This window comes from Danio aesculapii, chromosome 23 (assembly GCF_903798145.1).
Source record: "Danio aesculapii chromosome 23, fDanAes4.1, whole genome shotgun sequence".
NCBI classification, from domain to species: domain Eukaryota; kingdom Metazoa; phylum Chordata; class Actinopteri; order Cypriniformes; family Danionidae; genus Danio; species Danio aesculapii.
In genome coordinates, this window is record NC_079457.1 from 5,863,688 (window position 1) to 5,887,617 (window position 23,930).

General features: G+C 36.5%; 1 protein-coding gene across 2 annotated transcripts in view; it reads left to right on the top strand.

The window, feature by feature from the left end:
• The window catches only part of slc1a7b (solute carrier family 1 member 7b), a 151,782-nt gene that overhangs the window by 21,026 nt on the left and 106,826 nt on the right, over positions 1-23,930 (top strand). For both annotated transcript variants that reach the window (XM_056448864.1, XM_056448865.1), the window contains exon 2: positions 16,195-16,274. In XM_056448864.1, coding sequence (XP_056304839.1) covers positions 16,195-16,274 — 80 coding nt within the window. The remainder of the gene's footprint in view (positions 1-16,194; positions 16,275-23,930) is intronic.

The window sequence follows — 23,930 nt, forward strand, 5'->3', positions numbered from 1 at the left end:
TATCTACTACACATTATTATCTGTATAGTGGGAAAGGATTGTTTAAATATGTAGAACGTTCTTCACACCAGGAAAAATTATTATTTTAAGCAGCTATAATCAATCAATCACATCCAAAATAAGTTCATATTTACAAAATATATTTGTAAAATATATTATATAATATAATTAATAATATAATATATAATATTTGTGAGTATATAAATATGAATATTTTTTGAGTATATAAATATATGCATGACTAGATTGTATAAAATGCTTGTATATATTTATTTCTATTTATTTATAATACAAATTATATATGACCAATATGATACGAGTTACAGTGCGATATATATATACAGTATATATATATATATATATAACAGTATATATATATACAGTATATATATATATATATATATATATATATATATATATATATATATATATATATATATATATATATACATATACACACACATATACACATACATGTCGCACTGTTACTTGTGTGATATTGCGTTTATACAACAGTCCGACAGCATAATTGTGTGTAAAAAAAAAAGAAAAAAGAAAAACACAAGTCTCAAAAATCCTTTTGTATGAGGAACAATTTCCACCAATCATTCACATCTGCAGCTGACGTCCGAACAGCAGAAACTGTTGCTAATTCACCAACGTACCTTTAGAGCTAGTGTTTGAATGATTCTCTAGCGTAATGTCTAAAGTGATGACGAAACAGCTGATTTTGCTCACATTTTAAGAGTATAAGGCTGAACAGCATGAAATGCCATCAGTCTACAAAGATTTACCAGTATTTCTCTGTTGCAATCTGGAGATCACAATAATTAACTCGAAAATGCTAAAGCAAACACTGCCAGATTATTATGGTACAAATACCAGTGTCACTATTAATCGTATTATCATGATAACAATATTTGTGGCCCACAATCAATAAACAAATATTGTCGTGATTTCACAGTATAAAGACCAAGCCGTTATTTTAATGGCTGGAGTTTACAGATTGTACCACATCACAAGCATGAGGTGACAGTTTCTACATGGCAAGCCGTTTTTTCCAGGAATGTAATGTTGATCAGGTAGCCTTTGCTCCTGTTCAGTCCAAACTTCCCAAAGTAACACAATAAACCTCATTGGTTAATATAAGGCACTATCCCTATAAATAAACTGCATAGTTGCAATCTAAACAGTGTCACATGTAAATAAGGGTACAGAGAAGGATCCAATATGCAAGTGAAAGTTTAATAGACACTGTCAAAGCCAACAGGGCTACAAATGGAGGGCGAGGACACTGGGATACTGGGGCAGGAACAGAAGGGCGAAACGAAGTCCAGCAGTCACTCCTCTTAGTCCTGAGCACATACAGACTCACATAAGCAAACACAACGAACTGACAAGGAGACATAGAAACGTAGTCCAGATATAGGCACAATATTGAACCTGCCGTCATAACACGTCATAACACGTGACCAAACAAATACACGTGGACAAACAAACAACACAAACCCACCTGACAAAACAGATACTCCGGAAAGCGTACAAACCTGCAATCGTGACAAACAGCTACACTCTCACCTAAAAAAAAAACTTTAAAAGTCCAATATGTTGTCCGACAGCTGCATTATTTGTCAAACTGTAGTGAGTTTTTAATCTACTGTCACTCTATGTGGGTGGAGTAATACACAAGGGTGAAGAGGCTGCACGAGTGCTTTTATAGCAGAATATCTCATGACTATCAGCCAATCAGATTCGAGAACCAGACAGAACTGTTGTATAAAAATGGTATAGGTATAGGTATATATATTTATATATATCTATATATAGATATCTATATATCTATATCTATATCTATATATATATCTATATATATATATATATCTATATATATATTATATATATCTATATATATATCTATATATATATATATATATATATATATATATATATATATATATATATATATATATATATATATATATATATATATATATATATCTATCTATCTATCTATCTATCTATCTATCTATCTATCTATCTATCTATATATATATATATATATATATATATATATATATATATATATCTATATATATCTATATATATATATCTATATATATCTATATATATATATCTATATATATATATCTATCTATATATATATATATCTATCTATATATATATATATATATATCTATCTATATATATCTATCTATATATATATCTATATACATCTATATATCTATATTATAAATATATATATATATATATATATATATATATATATATATATATATATCTATATATATATATATATATATATATATATCTATATATATATATATATATATATATATATATATCTATATATATATATATATATCTATATATATATATATATATATATATATATATATATATATATATATATATATATATATATATATATCTATATCTATATATATATATATATATCTATATATATATATATATATATATCTATATCTATATATATATATCTATATCTATATATAGATATATCTAGATATAGATATATATATAGATATATATAGATATTTATATATAAATATATCTCTCTCTCTCTCTCTCTCCCTCTCTCTCTCTCTCTATATATATATATATATATTTATATCTATATCTATATATATATCTATATCTATCCATATAATATCTCTCTATATATATAAATATCTCTATATATATATATATATATAAATATCTCTCTCTCTCTCTCTCTCTCTCTCTCTCTCTCTCTCTCTCTATATATATATATATATATATATAAATATATATATAAATGAATAAATAAATAAATATGTGTGTGTGTAATTATATTTATTTTGTATATTGCTGTATTTCATGCACAGTTTGTATACATAAATATACACAGTACACACTAATGTATATATTATGGAAATACACACTTTTATCTTGGATGCAGTTAATCGTGTAACAGCTATAATGTTAAGTAACTATTGAGAGATGAATATTTGGTCAACCAAAATGGTTCTTTTATGGCACGACAGCAAAAAAACAAAAAAAAAAAGAAATGGAAAAAGTGGCCATGTCTGTCGATCTCCAAAAAAGGATGATAATCTCATTTATCCAAAGTTATACCATAACTTTATGTGAAGAACAGACAGACATTTAAGTCATTATCAGCACAGAATTCAGTCTGTTTATCATCCATTTTATGTTGTCAGGAACATGATATCAATAGCAGCGAGATGAGTTGGCGTTGAGAATTAGTCTGCTTCAAGTTTCATTATGTTGAAGAACAATATTACATGATTAACAGCTGATCTTCAGATACAACGATTGCAGGAGAAATTAGTGGCTTTGTTCCACTAGATGGCAGAACTCATGCAGGTGACCTGAGATGACCTGATGATGCAAAACTTTGCGATGTTTTTACTTCAGAAATGTTCATCAGGATGTTAGCCTTGTTATTAGATAGTGAAATGCTGCCTTCACTTTTGGTTTTCGTTCATCCAACCTAACTTCATCTTCCAGAGCGCATGCTCTAGTTTCAGTCGACTGCCATCCATTTGGTGTGTTCATGCGTAGAGTTTTTTGGTCCAGACGAGAGACGACTTGGTTTTTGTCTTCACTAGTTGTTTGGCATTGACTTGATGAGTTCTGGCTCTTAGACATGCAGTAAATGCAAAGAACACAAGTGTAGGTATTGGGAAACACCCAGTCGCTTGCTTTGTATTTAAAAGAATCAGCTGTTTTGAATGATTTGCTGGAAATTAAAACTGAATTTAGCGCTTAAAGAGCCCATATTATACATGAAATAGGGTCATATTTAGGTTGTAAGGGTCTTCAACAACAGTCTAATATGCATGCAAGGTCAAACAACACTTTGATGGTCTTATAATCTGCATTTATTTTTACCTAATTATCCCAGCGACTCCCATATGAATCGTTCAGTGATTCATTTGTTCCCAACCCCGTCCTCAGCGCGAAGCTAATCTTCGCAGATTGGACCGATGACAGCCTGCTGTTAGGCTTTAGCACGAGGCAGAGCGAAATGCCCAGCTAATCAACAATATAAAAGTAGTCACAGTGCACACACGCTTCATAGTGGATTTTGGCTGCCAGTGGGTGAATGTAAATACAGACGATGGACTAGAAAATACTGACGACTATTTTATTGAGCAAAAAGTTAAAGAACTGGCGAGGAGATCTCGCAGGCTACTTGCTCTTTTCACACACACACACACGCACGCACGCACACACAGGGCCGGCGCGTCCATAGAGGAGACCTAGAGCGGCAGAATAGAGAGAGGGCGGCGCTCAGTTATATCACCACACACACACAGGACACACATTACAATCCTCCCCGAGGACATGACACACACGCCAGCTTCAGCTTCATGTTCAGCTTGCTGGGTGCAATTTATACACCTTACCTCGAAAACTGAGCTGAACTATTTTAAAACTTGACCGTTGCATGCGTGTAGCAACAGCTGACGATCCGTAAACAATGCGGCATGCGTCACATTTTCAACGTGGCTTTACACATGATATGAGAATATAAAGAGTTAACCTGATACAGTACACGCGGTTACAAGTAACAAAACACAACTAAATACATAATTTGCAAGCTAGAGTAAACGAGGCAACAGTTTTAATCGCACGTACTTACACTGGTGAAATGGGGGAAGAAACTGATCCATGATGCACTGATCCATGTTCTGACAGTCTTTACTGATCCTTCCTTTAACAAACTGATGAAGTTTTCTTTTTAAGCATGTAATTTCCAGAAGCATTCGATCTGCTCAAGGCTGGGCTATATTGCTGAGGTTTCATCTTTGATTAGACTGTCAATAAAATCCATCTTCACAGCGTGACTTCATTCCACCGGTGCCTCTCTCTCTCTGTGTGTCTGTTGCTTTTTTTCTGTTAGTGGGCGGGGCCGCAGGTTTCAAATCTCCCGGGTTTGCGTGTGCAACTACTTGTTTTTCGTAGCTGCGTCATCACGAAACACCTAATGACTCGTTATCAAGACGACTCGTTTGAAGCACTATGAGTCGACTCTTTTATAGATAAATCAATAGTTTTAAACACTGTACACTTACAGATTTAAGCCTTAGCTGGATATTTCACTTCACTTAGAGCTGTGTTACACACTACATGGAAGGGCATTTTCAAAAACCCATAATATGGGCTCTTTAAACTAAACTACGAAATTGAACAAGCTTTGTAATGAATGGCTTCAGTGGAATATGTCCACCGCTGTTTACTTTATGAAAGTAAAGGGGTAAAGTAAAGAGTTTAGTTCACCACAACAGTGGCATTTTCAGATTTATGCATTTTTAGTCCCAAAAATGTTGTTGTATAAACAGACAAAACGCCAGGGGTGTTGCTAGACAAAGCTCGACTGGGGCACGCACCCCCTCCCCCCCCAAAAGAATATATATATATATTAATAAATACAAAACTAATATTTATTATAAATAAAAGTATTATTGTTATTATACAATTATTATTCTAAATATTCTTAAATGCAACTGGAAAACAATGTTAAGACAACTGCAGTGATTTGCTAAGATCATTTAAGAAATCTTTTGCATGAATAATAATTTCATTTGAATGCAATTCTATAGACAATTCAATAGAATACAAAAAAAAAGATGTTTTATAGAATTACTTGTTGTCTTAGAGTTGACACATGGCAGAGAATTATGTTTATTAAGTCTTACCTCTCTAACTCGTCATCCCTCCTTTTTGCTTCATACAAAAAAATCTATCAGGAGGCATGCTTAGAAAGATCACCACGAGGATCACCACAACGCACGAGCAGAGCGTAAGCAGCAAGTTTTTTTGGCTACATGTTAACTACCGGGACTCGCACCAGGAGAAGAGCAGCGCCCCAGTAAATTGGGTCTAGCGACGCCCCTGCTAAACGCGTACTAATTTTTTCAATGGCATCACAGTGGGTAGCACGATCACCTCACAGCAAGAAAGTTGCTGGCTCGATCCCTGGCTTGGTCAGTTGGCATTTCTGTGTGGAGTTTAGATGTTCTCTCCGTGTTTCCCCCGCAGTCCAAAGACATGTGGTACAGATGAACTGAATAAGCTAAATTGGCCGTAGTGTATAAACGTGTGAAAGAGTGTGTATGGGTGCTTCCCAGTGTTGGGTTGTGGCTGGAAGGACATCGGCTGCGTTAAACATATGCTGGATAAGTTGGTGGTTCATTCCGCTGGAGACTCCTGATTAATAAAGGGACTAAGCTGAAAAGAAAATGAATGAATTAATTTTTTGTACTTTTTTGTAAACTTCTGTAAATGGCCCCTAAAACGGTAAAAAGAAGAAGTTAATATATTAATGTAACCACGTACACCGATTCTGCACATTTGACTGATTGCTTGCCTTTATTTCCCAGACTGTATAAACTATGTTATACTTTTATTATGGGCATTATTGACAATTAAAACTGATATTCAGCAAAAGAGACAGGGTATGCTCTGTATTTTCAATGAGAATGAAAGGAGGCAGTTAGGGGCATTGCTAGACATAAGCTCTACTGGGGCACAGCTCCCCATCAAAAAATAAAGATGGATAACTAAATAAATAAATAAATAACAGTAATATTGTTATTATACAATTATTATTCTAAATAAAATCACAGAAATTATTCTTAAATGTAAAACAATCTAAAGACACAACTAAAGTAAAGAAAACCTCAGATACTCCCACGGAAAAAGTGATTGACAGGTGGTAATTTGTGTGTAACTTATCTTTATTTATTTATGATTTGGTTATGGGTAAAATAAACACCACGTAGGTCCGGTAGTTTAAACGGTAGGTTACAAATAATTCATTTATGAATTATTTAATTATTCATGAATAATTAATTCACCGCCGCCTATGACAATGATGCCATCGTCCATCGCGATGTTTCACATTAGACATTGTACGATGCCAAATTGGTCGACATCGCCCAACCCTAGCTTCCACTATTTATTTCAGCTCTTAAACATCTCTTAATATGTTCCTTTTAGCAAGGACACTACAGTACTCAGGCTAAAATGGCTTTTAAAGGTCTATCAAAGAAACTGCGTGCTTCTAAACTTGCATGGAGTGGCTTTTAGAGCACCAGAAGGACCTGCTCTTGTTTTGCTTTTAAAAATAACGAGATGGATAAGCCAATTATAACAAATATGTTCAGCAGTCCAACTCAAAATACACTCGAGTTCAAGGTGGTGATCAACATTTCTTTTTCATTTATTTATTTACTTTTGTCAATGTTTTAGAGTCTGCTGGCAAATAGGTTCTCAAAACGTTAAAGGTGCTGTTGAAAACAAATTATTAGCCTTCATTAAATATTTCCCAAGTGATATTTCACATTATTGTGTAACATTGGACTGCTAGATATCTCATATTGCCTCCGTAATATTATTAAAACACTGTCACTTTATCATATTTACAAGCTTTTTGCACTGTATACTGGTTTGCATCTTCACAACTCTGGTTTGAACTTCTTGCAATGTGCCTTTAAGTGTAAGTGTACACTACCTGACAAAAGTCTTGTCGTCGATCCCAGTTGTAACAGCAACAAATAATAACTTGACTTGTAGTTAATCATTTGGAGAAATGACAGAAGACAGATTTTTCAGATGAATCATCTGTTGAACTGCATCCCAATCATCACAAATACTGTAGAAGACCTACTGGAACCCACATGGACCCAAGATTCTCACAGATCTCAGTCAAGTTTGGTGAAGGAAAAATCATGGTTTGTGGTTTCATTCCATATGAGGGTGTGCAAGAGATCTGCAGAGTGGATGGCAACATCAACAGGAGAGGGCAAATTCTTCAGCAGGATAGAGCTCCTTCTCATACTTCAGCCTCCACATCAAAGTTCCTGAAAGCAAAGAAGGCCAAGGTGCTCCAGGATTGGCCAGCCCAGTCACCAGACATGAACATTATTGAGCATGTCTGAAGTAAGATGGAGGCATTGAAGACGAATCCAAAGAATCTTGATGAACTCTGGGAGTCCTGCCAAGACGTTTCTGTGCGGAGTTTAAACGTTCTCCCCATGCTACCGTGGGTTTCCCCCGTGTTCACCGGTTTCCTTTCAACGTCCAAAAACATGCAACCTAAGTTAATTGACTAATCCAAATTGGCACCATAGACATGCTCCTAGTAAGTATTTATCTCTTAAGAGCAATCACTATCTTCAATAGCTACTACAGCAGGGGAGTTCTCGAGATCTACCTGAGCTCAAACTCCCCTCTCGCTTTGCAAATGGGAGGGAGCCCCGGGCTCGAGGATCTTATGAGCTCAGGGCTCTCTCCCGGGACAGCATGCCAAACAAGCTTATAATTAATCATCAGCTACGTGTGAACTCTTGAAATGTAATTTATCTGTGATATGTACTGTTAATTATTTTAACCTCTCAAATGTAAACCTTTCGTCCCATTCGAACACTATATTGTACAGTCCTGCAGGACACATCTGTATAATAGTGTGAAAAATTATTTCCCAATTAAAAACACAAACACAATGTTCCTCATTATGTTTTAGAAGAACAAAAGTAGCATCCGGTCTCTGCCGTTGCACACAACTGAGCCACTTTTGTTCACAAATCAATGGATAAATGTTTCCTCTTACAACAATAACACCAATCACTGCTCCATTGTAAATTATGGGCCTGTACATCTCGCAATATGACGTAAAATACAACATTCTGTAGTGTCCTTTCATCATTTCTGCATTCAGACTCACAAATTCAAAACTCAAGCATTGAAGTGGCTGCCATTTTAATTAAAGTAATCTAATCCGGGCATGTAGAAGGAGAACATTGTAATACCGCATCAAGAATATAAGAAAGTTTCTTGAGGACTGATTCGCTATTTTCATTCCCAGCGGTTGTTCCTCTTCAGAAATGATTGGCCTCTGTAAAGGAGCCATTACTTTTGTAAAATGCAGATTAACAAAGTCTGCTGAACAGGAACAAAGGTATTTTTTTAATATCTGCAGCAAGAGAACTTTGATGATACAGAGCCAATATGGTGTTTAAATAGGCCATATGGTGATTCTAGTGTGTATTGTTTTTGCTAATCTCTCTGCTTGTGCAATACTGCTTTGTTTGAGGTGTCAATTCTTTGAAATTGAGATTTACACTCACCGGCCACTTTAATAGGTAAACCTGTCAAACTGCTCATTAATGCAAATTTATAATCAGCCAATCACATGGCAGCAACTCAATGCATTTAGTAATGTAGAGATGGTCAAGATGATCTGCTTCAGTTCAAACCGAGCATCAGCATGGAGAAGAAAGGTGATTTAAGTGACTTTGAACGTGGCATGGTTGTTGGTGGCAGACGGGCTGGTCTGAGTATTTCAGAAACTGCTGATCTACTAGGATTTTCATGCACAGCCATCTCTAAGGTTTACAGAGAATGGTCGGAAAAAGAGAAAATATCCAGTAAGCGGGAGTTCTGTGGGTGCGAATGCCTCGTCCAACCTTGAGGCGAATGGGCTACAGCAGCAGAAGACCACATCGGGAGCCATTCCTGTCAGCTATGAACAGGAAACTTAGGCTACAATTCGCACAGGCACACCAAAATTGGACAATAGAAGATTGGATTGCCTGGTCTGATAACTCTCGATCTCTGCTCAGCATGTGTCCACTACAGAAATGCCAGCTGAGCGTTTCATTTTTCTGTTGTCCATGATAGCGCCATGCTTTTAAAACACGCTGAGTGTGCAATTTACACTTAGTGCTGAGCGCTCTGCATTTCTTTAATGCTTTGACTGTTGAATCGCTCGCATGCTGTAAAAGAAATCCTTAAATCTGGAGTTTTACATATTTTATGATTCATGTTTTTTGTATGTTTATTTATGATTTTGATTTGCATTATGGGACCTTGATGTTTCTTCCAACAACTTTAACACTCAAAGTATGAAAAGGTGACATTTTTAATAGTTTAAAGTGATATATTGTCTGGGTTGGTGTCGTATATTTTACTGCAAGGAAAATAGTAATAAACTGGTAATACATTTTCTGTTACTTTACTGACTTATTTCTCTATATATTATTTCTTATCCCAGAGATGGGAGTAAGCCACGCATGTGCAAGTCACAAGCAAGCCTCAAGTCATAACCTTCAACGCAATTCAAAAGCAACATCAATTCAAATGATGAAAAGACAGTGCAGAAAAGCTGAGTGTATGTAGAGAAAGACGAAACTAGTAGCCCATTATGATATCTATAAAGACAGTCTTCATGCTTTTAATGTGGAACTAAAAACTGCTAGGCAGGCTTTCTTTTCAAGCTTTATAAACAGCAACGTAAACAATGCTCGTAAACTCTTTGCAACAATAGAGAGACTCACAAACTTGTGTTTGGGAACAGAAATGAGGTTCTCAAGGTGAATGCGTACCTTGTCTCTAAATGTCAAACAATTAAAAATAAGGTCAAGAATCTTGGTGTGACTGGAGTCAGATCTGAGTTTTAATAGTCATGTCAAAGCAGTCAGTAAATCAGCATACTATCATCTCAAAAACATTGCAAGAATTATATGCTTTGTTTCCAGAAAGAAACTTGTTCATGCTTTTATCAGCAGCAGGGTGGATTACTGTAATGGACTCCTCACTGGCCTTCCCAAAAAGACAGTCAGACAGTTGCAGCTCATCCAGAATGCTGCGGCCAGGATTCTGACCAGAACCAGGAAATCAGAGCACATCACACCTGTCCTCAGGTCTTTACACTGGCTCCAAGTTACATTCAGAATAGATTTTAAAGTATTATTACTTGTCTATAAATCACTAAATGGCCTAGGAGCTCAATACATTACAGATATGCTCACTGAATACAAACCTAACAGATCACTCAGATCTTTAGGATCAAATAGATTAGAAATCCCAAGAGTTCAGTCAAAGCAGGGTGAATCGGCTTTCAGCTACTACGCCCCTCACTGCTGGAATCAGCTTCCAGAAATGATCAGATGTGCTCCAACATTAGGCACATTCAAATCAAGACTGAAAACACGTCTGTTTAGCTGTGCCTTACTGAATGAGCACTGTGCTACGTCCCACAGATCGCACTATTAAGTTTTTCTCTTCTTTTTCATTCCTTTATAACACATTTTATTTATTTATTTTTTTACCATATTTATTATGTTTTTATTTCTCTTATACTTGTTTCTTTTATTCCTGTTTACGTAAAGCACTTTGAATTGCCACCATGTATGAAATGTGCTATTTAAATAAACTTGCCTTGCCTTCAAGTCTTAAGCAAGTCAAGTCATTGCTTTTTTCCCCAAGTCACATCAAGTCGTAGCTTGGTCTACAAAGTCACTTTCAAGTCAATCAAATTATATATATATATATATATATAATTATTGAATCACAAAATACTGAAACAGTTAATTAATTAAGAGATATTTTTTTCAGTGTAAAGAGAATTAAAATAGAGCAATCAGATGATTTTAGTCACAGTAAACTTGATTTAGAGTGAATTAGTTTAAAAGATTTCAGATTAATTTTATGGTCAATAAAAAGAGCTGTACAGCGTTAATATGCTAATTGTTCTTCAAAGAATGGAAAGTTTAAAAAAAAAGCATCCTTTTATTTCTTTTTGAACTTTTGTGCCATTACATATTTCTTTACTGCCACTTATGATCAATTTTCTTCAATGTCATCATCCATATATCTGCAAAAAAGGGCTGATTAGTTGGTGTGAGTGCCTGGAAAACTCAGTAGATTCTTAAAGAGGGCATTGTAAAATTGAGTTGCATTGAAGGACACTGCATTTTGCATCTAACCTGGACCTGAATAGAAACAGGAATGCATTGATTATAATATCTCGTTTGCATACAAGCGGCAGTTTGTGCATAAATGCTGAAGAGACCTAAAAGGTTGATACTTTTGCACAAATAACTTTGCTTTCAAATGCAAAATTATGCTACTTGAATTCCATTTGCATTGATTAAATGTACCTTCTTTTCATTTTGCCACAACCAAAACATGTTATTGTATATTTATTAATTTCACTCATACATTTACTACAATCGTAATGAGAGAGCGTTTCTAAAATGACAGTTATTGAAATGTAAAAAACTGAAGCATTTATCAGCAAGCACTGATCCACATTCAAAGTGAATTCACATTTGGATGTGTATTATTTGGAGAGCGTGATCGCTTTAAATTGAGAAGTTAAATTACATTAATTATATATGCATACGTTAAACGCATTCTATTCAGCTGTATGAAGACTTTACAGGGTTTTTTCACAATCTTATTTGAGATTCCAGTCAAAGCAGATGAACATGTCTAGCTAGAAAATCAATGCAAATGGCATCGAAAACAAGAGAGCGTGAATAGTGGAGATGATGAATGAAAATGATCAGCGCCTGTATATACAGTACACAAAGAAATCAATCGAAATGAGGGCACTGAAAATAAGCTGAGATTCTGAGGTTATTATTGAGTTTAATTAGTTGAAGGTATGATTTGTAAGTAGCTGTTCGTAGGCATAAAGTACACAAGTCAACTAATACAGCAGAAAAACTAAACATTACTTACTGTACATATCTTTTTTTTAAGGGGTGGCATGGTGGCTCAGTGGCTAGCACTGTGGCCTCACAGCAAGAAAGTTGCTTGTTCAAGTCCCGACTTGGTCAGTTGACATTTCAGTGTGGAGTTTGCATGTTCTCAAAGTGTTGGTTTCCTCCGGGTGCTCCGGTTTTCCCCCACAGTCCAAATACATGCATTATAGGTGAATTGAGAAAACTAAACCGGACGTAGTGTATGAGTGGGTGTGTAAATGTGTGTATGGGTGTTTCCCAGTACTGGGTTGCAGTTGAAAGGGCATCGGCTGCGTAAAACATATGCTGGAATAGATGGCGGTTCATTCCACTGTGGCGATCCTTGATAAATAAGGGAATGAGCTGAAGTAAAATGAATGAATGAACTTATGTTTTTATCCATCTCAGCTTTGCCTATTTGGACACTACTACCATTTTAAAAGTTACATTTAACAACAGAGGCCAAATTATTATATTCAATTCAATTTTTTTTTAAGTATTACAACTAATTCTCAAGTAGTGTAGCTCCCCTCCAGCAACAAACGAGCAAGAGTCTTTTTTCTACTGACTGGTTTATTTTCATATCAATTCTTCAGTTCTCAACATAGAGGGCAGATCAGAAGACATCAGACGTTTACCAGACGTAAGAACTAAAAACATACAACAAATAAATTACAACAGTGCATTTCCATATCAAATTAATCCAAATCATCACATTAAGGTCACAAATAATATAATGATCACATAATCTTAACTAATAAAATTTAACTTCATAAATCGCATAGCTCATAAACAAAGTTAAATACACACACCAAACAAACCAACAACAACAACAACAACATTACACTTTAAATCAAACAAAATCAACAAATCATACAAAAGAAACATACCTCATTGGCTGGTTACAGAAGGGAGAAACTCCAGAAAAGCATAAGCAGTGAATGCATTTGTCTGTCTACTCAGTGGTGCATCATTTTTATAGTTCCCCCTGCAATCAGCTCCGCCTTAATTAGTTCCTAGGTGAAACTGGCATAAGATCTTAAGACACATGACATACGCTACAAGTAGTATTAATTAATTTTGAATTTGAATTTATTAAATGGGATAGCCCATTGAGATGAACCATCTCATTTTCGAGAGGGTCCCTAAGACGTAAATAAATCAAACATATATAAATATGTATAAAATATTAATAAAAAAATTAAATTAATTAATTAATTAATTAAACAAACATGCATACATATATCCCATGTAGTTTTCATAATTCATACAGAAGTGAAAAATTTAAATGGACTTAATTTTTTACATTTTTTAAAAATTTACACAGTGGTTCTGAGAACTAGTTTTACTGGATTTATTTGCAATAAATGACTAAGCAAAACTTCAAGGATTATGAATGTGAACATGTCATAAATATACAAGCTAATCGCTGGCAGCTAGCTCTCTGCAACTCTCACATGGTCACCCACTAAAGCCAAGCAGCACTGCGCTTGGTCAGTAGCTAGGTTGCTACAGAAAGTGGTGTTAGTGAGACCAGAAGGGGGCGCTCAACCTGCGTGTGGGTCCTAACGCCCCAGTATATTGATGGGGACTCTACTGCTCAGTGAGCGCAGTCATTGGGATGAGGTTGTAAATATCCCAGGATGTCGTTCGAAAAAGAGTAAGGGTTTAACCCCGACATCCTAGCCAAGTTTGCCCACTGGCCTCTGTCCATCATGGCCTCCAAACTATCCTCGTATAATAATTGGTCTCCTCTCTATCAATCAGCTGGTGTGTGGTCTGGTGCAATATGGCTGCAGTCTCGTCATCTAGGTGGATGCTGCACACTGTTGGTGGATGAGGAGATTCCTCCCAAAAATGTGTGTAAAGCATTTTGAGTGTCCAGGAAAACACTATATAAACGTATGGAATTATTATTATTGATGAAGTGCACGTTTAGAGAAATGTTCTTCTGTAGGGCTCAACTGACTGGGAACATCGAAGCTCCTTTAATGATGCATCTGAAGTAAACAATGTTTATTTATAATGCTATTTACCATCATTGTTTATAATGTCACAGTTCACCCAACTGAAACACACTGTAAAAATGATTAGTTGACTTCATTTAAGGCAGTGGATTAAATCATGTTTTTAAAGTCAGCTCGTCACATTTAAGGCAACAGGTTTGCTTGTTTGTTATGTAAATAAACTAATTCCTTCTTGCAATGTAGCAGAGACAAAAAGATCATTCTTAGCTATAAGAATCAATATTGACTTGTTAATATGAATATATCTATCCATCCATCCATCCATCCATAAAAAAATCTGAAAATAACAAACGGTTCTAACATGCAGTAAAAAAAAAAAAGCCAAATGCTTTTTTTAGTCAGCGATGAACCAAAAAGACCTGTAAATACATATTCACAATTATTAAGTGTGTTTGTTTGAGTGTGTGTGAGCAGTCCATGGAGTTTTAAGATGGATTAATGTCTCTGCTCTGGCAGCACGGAACAAAACAGGCAGAGCTTAAAGCAAAGAGGCTTTCTCAGAGTCCTGACCACGAGCCAAATATCCAACCACTGAGAGAGAGAGAGAGAGAGAGAGAGAGAGAGATTTGGGCATTATCACTGGGCAGTTTCTTCAGTTTTAAGACAGGCATACATGATGCGAATTCGAATGGTGGAAAGATTGTAATAAAGTATTCTAATAGTATAGTAATAGCCTGGCGACGCAGTGGCTCAGCAGGTAGTGCTGTCGCCTCACAGCAAGAAGGTGGCTGGTTCGAGGCTTGGCTGGGTCAGCTGGTGTTTCTGTGTGAAGTTTGCATGTTCTCCCTGCGTTTGCGTGGGTTTCCTCCGGGTGCTCCGGTTTCCCCCACAGACCAAACACATGCGGTACAGGGGAATTGGGTAGGCTAAATTGTCTATAGTGTATGAGTGTGAATGAGTGTGTATGGATGTTTCCCAGAGATGGGTTGCAGCTGGAAGGGCATCCGCTGCATAAAACATGTGCTGGATAAGTTGGCGGTTCATTCCCCTGAGAAAAACTAAGAACTAAGCTAAAAAGAAAATGAATGAGTAATAGCCTGAAATTCTGTGTCAAAAAAATAATAAGTGTCCTCGCTGCATCCTGTAGCACAGCAACGTACTGGATCAGGTCCAATATGTAGCAGACGTGCATGTGTGAGCATTTGTGGCTAGAATATAATCATATAATCATTTATATTAATTATTAAATTACCCATTACATTGTGTGTTATTAACATCTACGCCTACCACAACCCTCACAGTTATCAATGTCTACATCTACCCCAGCCATCACGTATGTATGGATGTTACAATGTCCACTAAGCATTGGACCTAACCCAGAAATTCAGGACATCTTAAAAAAAATGGACTGACAGAGAAAAACATTACACATTCTTACTACCATTATTATTATTATTATTATTTCTATTACTTTTTTTGCAGTCTGAGCACTAAGCAGTGCTTGGAGGCAACTAAAGCCTGAGGGCTTTTGCAAAAACAGCTGAGAAAGAAGCCCAAAGGCCAAATCCACAGTGGAATATAATTGCTGATTTTCAACTTTTTCCTCTTAGAAACTTGTATCTGGTCAGTGTTTAATTGACTGCTTTGTCCATTTTCTCCTTCAGGAAGTCAAATACTTCCAGTTTCCCGGAGAGTTGCTGATGCGCATGTTGAAGATGCTGATTTTGCCTCTGGTCGTGTCTAGGTAAGAGCTGTTTATCATGTGTTTAACAAGCTGATTCCATGCCTACACAGGTAGCCGTTTTTTGTTTTTTTTTGACAGAAAACAAGAAACATATGACTGGGAAAAAAAAAACAGCCTCAGCTGGTTCTTAAAAAGGATTCAGTCAGTGTTTTTGTTTTGTAATCTAAGTATGTCATTAAAAGTGATAAATATCTAGGGCTGGCCTATTTATTTTATTCATTTTATTTAGTTTATTCTGTTTGTCGGTGCTGTTGGAAACACCGTAGGTGCGTGAAGATTTTCTGTTCTATTGGTAATACGTGTGCATGTTAAAATAAATCAGTATTTTAAAATGCAATATTTAATGTGTCAGACACAAAATAGACACGTCAACTTCATTATTTTAAAATTAAATAATTATTTATTATTAATCTGAACAGTTAACGGTTAATATTCGAATTAACCGAAATGAGCATCCCTACTTTATTTGTTATGCATGAAAATACTCACAACACATGCAAATACAAAAATGTACTGCAAATAGGACAGACCACATCTAAAATGTGTCTGGGGATTACAAAAAAAGTTTACAGATTGTTTATTGGAATTTATAGAGATGCACTCCCACTTCGGAACCATCCCAATCAATCTAACATTAGAAATTCTTTCCAAACAGAGATATTAAGTCATCTGGTGAAATTGTATTCATATCACAACATATAATCGCAATGCTACATTCTCCCAATATCGTGCAGCCCTACTACAGATCCCCATCTTAATGTGTGCTGCACTGCTGCTCAAACCCTGGCTTTGGTATGATTATGTAATGTTTTAAAGGGATTTCACTCCTTTTACAAGACGTAAAACAATTCTTTGGTGTCTTCAGAAGTTATCTGTAAAGTCTTAGCTCAAAATACCCATCAGATCATTTATTAGCTGCTGAAAATGTTAATTTTGGGGTCAAAGGAAAGTGTAGCTGTTTTTTGTAGCCTGTGCCTTTAAAAGTCTACATGAACTGCAAGCTGCAACCGTTTTTCATATTGTGACAGTTCCTAGAGAAACTGATGAAATCTGATGAGAAAACAGTGGGTGTGGCTTGTTTATTTCTACTGCGAGCTGATTGGATGTAGTAAAGTAGGCATTTCATTCAGAAAGATGGGGAAAAGGGTTTGGGGAGAGTAATTACAACCTAGCAGACTCCTCCTCCATTTCTGTTTGTTGTCAAAACTGACAGTTGGAGGGGCGTGGTTAAGTATGTTAGCCACATCCAATACCTCAGACAAATCTTAGAATTTAACAGAAACAAACAGGAAGTGCATTTTCAGATTTCAAGGGCAAATATTTTTAATGGCATGCAGACTAATTGTTCACCACAAAACTAGCAATGTGAGCTAACAAAATCAATATTAGATTTGATATCATGTGTACTTTAAATGCAAATGAGCTGGCTCTCCCCGCCCACCATACCCATGTCTACTTCTCCTGCATAACGTAAGATAAACACCACAGTCGATAACACAGATTTGTTGAATATTGAAATATTGTATGAAAAAAAACTGAGTTGAAACAAAAACAACTGAATCATTCATTCAGATTCTGTAACGAAGCAGATGCTGAGAACAGACTTGGAGATCCAAATGCAGTTTAATATTGAGGTTAATAATCGAGGTTGTACAGGCAAAACCGTAGTACAAGGGAAATCCAAAAGACATGGTCAGTATACAGGCAAGGGGTCAGACAAGGCGGCAATGAATCAAAGCGAGGAACAAGGCAAGATTAATACACAGGAAAATAAACCAGGAAAACACTTCATAAGGTTCTTACTGAAACAAGACTCGGCAATGTGTGAATGAAGGTGAGGTGTATTTATTGTCCTAGTAATAAGTGTAGATGTGCAACAGATGTGTCTGTGTGAGTGTCCGGATTATTGTCAGCTGCAGTAGGAATGGATGAGCGCAGGGAGCTCTGGGAGTTATAGTTTGTTTCCAATAAAGAAAACCCCACTGGCGATTGCAACAAACTACAGTAAGTAACTGTAATCGTAGATCGATTAAACATTTGTAATGTTTGCACAGAGATGTGTTGAGTTTTAGCAGTGATTTATCTCAAATTATTTTCATGATAGGCTACAAAGGTCAAACCAAGGATCCAGGAGGAATAACGCAGGTTTCGTCTGAGCCGTGGCACACTGGACCAGCTCTATACCCTCACCAGGGTGTTCAAGAGTTCATAGTAGTATGCCCACCCAGTCCACATGCGTTTTGTAGACTTGGAGAAGGCATTTGACTGTGTCTCTTGTGGCATTCTGTGGAGGGTGCTGTGAGAGTATGGGGTCAGGGGCGCTCTGTTACGGGTGGTCTCATCCCTGTATGAACAGATTTAGAGTTTGGTTCGCATTGACTTGTTTCCAGTACATGTTGGGATCCGACAGGGCTGCACTTTGTCACCAATTCTGTTCATAATTTTTATGGACAGAATTTCATAAGCGCACCCTTGGGTTGAAGGGGGTCCGGTTCGGGGACCACAGGACTTAATCTCTGTTATTTGCAGATGATGTCGTTCTGTTGGCTTCAAACACGTACCTTCAGCATGCACTGGGGCTGTTTGCTGCCAAGTGTGATGCGGCTTGGATGAGAATCAGCACCTCCAAGTCCGAGGCCAGGGTACTCCACCGAAAAAAGGTGGTTTGCCATCACTAGGTTGGAGGAAAGTCCTTACCCCAGGTGGAGGAGTTTAAGCATCTTGGGGTTTTGTTCACGAGTGAGGGAAGGATGGAGCGTGAGAGTGACAGGCGGATCCGAAAAGCAAAGCTCTCGATTTACCGGTCAATCTACGTTCCTACTCTTACCTATGGTCATTAGCTTTGGGTCATGACCAAAAGGACAAGATCTCGGATACAAGAGGCCAAAAAGAGCTTCCTTCACTGGGTGGCAGGGTGCACCCTTATAGACAGGGTGAGGAGCTCTGTCACCCGGGAGGAGCTCGGAGTAGAGCCGCTGGTCCTACACAGAGAGAAGTCAGCTGAGGTGGCTCGGGCATCTGTTTTAGATGCCTCCAGGATGCCTACCTCGGGAGGTGTTCCAGGCATGTCCCACCTGGAGGAGGCCTCGGGGAAGACCCAGGACACGGTGGAGGGACTATGTCTCTTGGCTGGCCTGGGCACACCTCGGGATTCCCCCCAGAGGAGCTGGAGGAAGTGTCTGGGGAGAGGGAAGTCTGGGGTTCTCTCCTAAGACTGCTGCCCCAGATGAAGCGGATGAAAATGACATGACAAATGGCATGACAAGCTACAAAGTAGCGCTATTGTCGTTGAGTACTGTAATAACGATATTTCTCACTATATAACATTTCCTTAGAAAATGATGTTTTAAATCATTTATTTAACGATATTAAAATTACGTAAAATATACTTTGTGTTGAGTTGCAAACATTTAGTCTTTAATACCCTATGAATGGGCGGCACAGTGGCTCAGTGGGAAGGTCGCGGGTTCAAGTCCCGGCTGGGTCAGTTAGCATTTCTGTATGGAGTTTGCATGTTTGTCCTGTGTTGGTGTGGGTTTACTCCGTGTACTCTGATTTCCCCCACAGTCCAAACACATGCGCTATAGGTGAATTGGATAAACTAAACTGGCCATAGTGTATGAGTGAGTGTGTGTAAATGTGAGAGTGTATGGGTGTTTCCCAGTATTGGGTTACAGCTAGCAGGGCATCCACTGTGTAAAAGTTAATTCCACTGTGGTGACCCCTGATTAATCAGGGACTAAGCCGAAGGAAAATGAATGAATGAATGAATGAATGATCACTATGAATGAGTGAAGATATTCTGACTCGGATTGGCTGTAGTCCTTTTCCGCCATTAGTGTTTACTTTCAGCTCTGGGTTCAGCTTTGGATTTGAGCCAATAGCCGTAGAACAACTACTGGGTAGGCAGGGCTAAAGATAGTAAGGCCCTATCTGATTGGTTAAATTTTGATAAACAACCAATGCATAAAGTAAATGTTATTTATCAAGTCTGCGATATGTAGCATTATCATGATAACGATAATTAGACAATATATTGCAGCATAGACAGGATTTATCCGTTTTTTTAATGTTTTCACAGTGCTGTCATGACTGCTCTCTGTAGGCTACACAAAAATAAAGTGTACTGAAGCATGAAATCTTTACAAAGATGAAATTTGGTGCATATCATCAATAAACAGACTGAGCGAGGCAAATCCAATCTCAGATAAGATTGAAACAAATACAACACAAACGCATAAACCAAAACATTTAATTCCTGTACGCTTCAACCAGAAGCCCATGCCAATCAAACAAAAATATTCAGTATAATACATTTTTTTCTCAATTAATGTTTAATGTTTTATTTTGCTTAAATGGGTAACTACTTAGAAGGTCAAGTATTATGATAGCAACACAATGCCATTTAAGCACTTTTCAAGCAGTTCATCCAAAAATAGAAGCATGTTTTTAAACCTTGAAAATTAAAATTCAAGCACCTGTAAGAACCCTGCATTCAGAACGGCACCACAATAGCCATCTCCTGCAAATGGGTGCAAAAGAACACGAGTGAAAGACGCAGAAACAGCTACTGTGCGCAACGTAGTTTTGCACAGTATTATCTCAGTCAAGAATGAAAGAAATAACCAGGTGCATCTGTTATCACTGCAAAAGATGCGAGACCAGTTTTCTGTGGTTTACATTGTTGGACGTTATAAAAAATGTGATATGTTTTGAAAGCGCTTTTTGAAAATTGGTACGACATAAAATCCCACCTGCAATTCAGTCAAGAGGTAATTCCAGCCCTGTACTGCAAAGTTAAAGCAAAAAGGATGGTCTGAAACAGGCAGAATTGTGTGTGTGTGTGCGCGCAGACTTTAGAGAGGAATGTTCAAAGCTATACTAAATTCACGGCATATTAAACACAATGAGGCAAATCAAGAGTTTTTTGATGCAGACTTGCCCTTTTTTTGATGCTAGAAACTCTCTAGTTTACAAGTGGGGATTCAGCTTGAAAGATCAACATGGAGGTGTACTGGTTGTTTCCTCTTGTTAATTATTGCGCTGTGAGAGGATATTTTCTTTTCTAAAATTATTAACGTAATTGTGGTGGGCTTAAACTTGCTGACTTTACTATAAATTACTTTAATGCTTGTTTTTTTTCACATGTGAGTAAATAAGAAAGTGTTTTTAAATATGTGTTATACTGAATATTCTTTTTAAAGATTTATTTTTGCCCTTTTTCTCTTATTAGATAGGACAGCATTGAGACAGGAAGCAAAGTTGGAGAGAGAGAGGTAGGGTAGGGAAATGTCCTCGAGCCGGGATTTGAACTTGGGACGCCCTGACGTGCTACTGCACCATGTCAGCGCTAACCACTACGCTATTGCGCCAACGTTATACTGAATATTACAGTATTCACAAAACTTTGTTGTTAAACCGATAAACTGTAATAAATACACTTTAATTTTACTACAGTAAACTGTTGTATAATCAGTGTTTCCCCTACCATTGTATAAGGGCCCTGCCCTCCCAACAGCTGTATCCGCCCCTCTTGAAGTCACATTAATTGTATTATCTATATAGCGCCAGATCACAACTTTTTTTAATAAACAAGCTCAACAGCTGTATGTAATATCTTATTTACACAATAGTATGTCATTTTTGTTCTGCGCTCATGTCACAGCAGCTAAAATATATACATATACAGACATCCCAGGTCTCCCGGAAGTTCCGAGAGTCTCCCACAAATGCAGAGAGACTCCCGGATGCCCGCAAACAAATAATAATCTCCCGGAAATTGCGCGTCTCCCGCCCGGTCCTCAAATATGTCCCGCATCCCTCGATTCCCATGCTGTGATGCGAGCGGAGCCATCTCCTCTATCTAGTGTCTAGTTATGACCTCTTCCGGAAGCTCTGCGTGTCTTCCGCAAACACATACCGGCTCCGGCTACTACTTTTATTGATACCATTTATCGGTTCGGTACTTTAACGGTTCTCTTATCGGTACTTTTTGTAGTGTTTTTTTTTTTATTAAAAAAACAAAAAACAAATTGAACAAACTTAACAACTCTTTATTTTATTATTATGTTTTTAATGTAAATTAAAACAAAACCAAAAATTTTAAAAATTAAATAGAAATTTTCCTGAAAAAGAATGGTTTGAAGGGAATGACTATTTGACAAGACTATTTGCACGCAATTGACAAACATTCGCAGGCAAATTAAACTGGTACAATTGTTTGAAGGAGCACAGTTGGAAAATGCAGTTGCAAAAAATTTTAGTTGCAAAATGCAGTTAAATAATCAGATAATGTTTATAATTTTTCATTAACGCATTTACACAAGTAAGTTTACAGTGTTTTGGAAGTTAACAACGTAAAAAAGCTGTTTTTTTTTATAATTTCTTAATAAGAATAGTTTATTATTAGGCTAAATTTGTAAATACAGTCATGTAAAAATATTTGTAATGTTTATGATTTATTTAGGCTACTGCTGAAAAAAAAAAACCTGTTTTCATTGTAACAGTATACTAATTTAGAGAGACTTTATGTGATTATAATAAAGTATACTTTATTATATAATATAATAAAGTATAATTATGGAAACTGTGTTCATCTTAAATGAAAGCTTTGTCGTGTTTGCTGGCCTCAGAGCAAGCGAAGCTGCTAATCCTCCGGTCGGCGTGGTTTGGCGTATTAATAGCTTTTTGCAAATAGACGTCTGTGACAGTAGTTTATGTGCATCATATTTGTTGTTCTGTTTGGGCAAGTGTCTTTTTGCAGTTTTTGCACACAGTTTATGGTTGTTTGGCGCACCTCACCACTGTAATTTTAGTCTGCCATCCCAGCTTTTGCTTACAACAGCGCCCCCTCTGTTTAAAACATATATCGCAATTCATTCAACATTTGTACCAGTTTGAATCGTCACATATTTTAATTGATTTTCAACCGACTCACGGTGAATCGTTACATCCCTGTGATTTAGGGCTGGGCGATTGGGCCTAAAATCAAATTCAAGATTAAATGGACAATTTAACTCGATTATTCCTTTAATGAATGATCAATAAATAAATTAATTAATATTTTACCCTCATAGTTCACTGATAAGTTTTGTACAGTGAATATGCTCGCATATTACAAGTGAAAGATTTCTGAATGAAGAGTGCATTCCGTGATTTAAAAATAATTGAAGGAAACACAATCAACTATCTCTGATTATTTATTGAACATCAATGTAAAAGAACTGAAATTAAAACACACATTGCCAAAAAACAGTCACTTTTTTTCCCTCATAAAAAAGTGAAAATAAATAACTTTGGCACTTTTGGAAACAAAAATTATTTTCAAGGTTTTTCATATTAAAAGTGGAAAATAAACACTATCGCTTTTAAATAAAACAACTCTTGTATATCCTGTAAACAGTGGTGGAAGGGTACTGAAAAATTAGATTGATTTTAGGTTGTTAGAAAGTGAGCAAAATCCAACGTTGAGCCAACATCCTAAACTAACGTCATATTGACGACAAATACTGACATTTGTTCATCAGGTATGGCAACCAAAATCCAATGTCTTATAGACGTCATAGTGGTAACTTCCACACAACGCCAAGCTGTAATATCATTAGACGTTGATAAATGGTTGATTTTAGGTTGGACATTGACATCAGCCTGATGTTG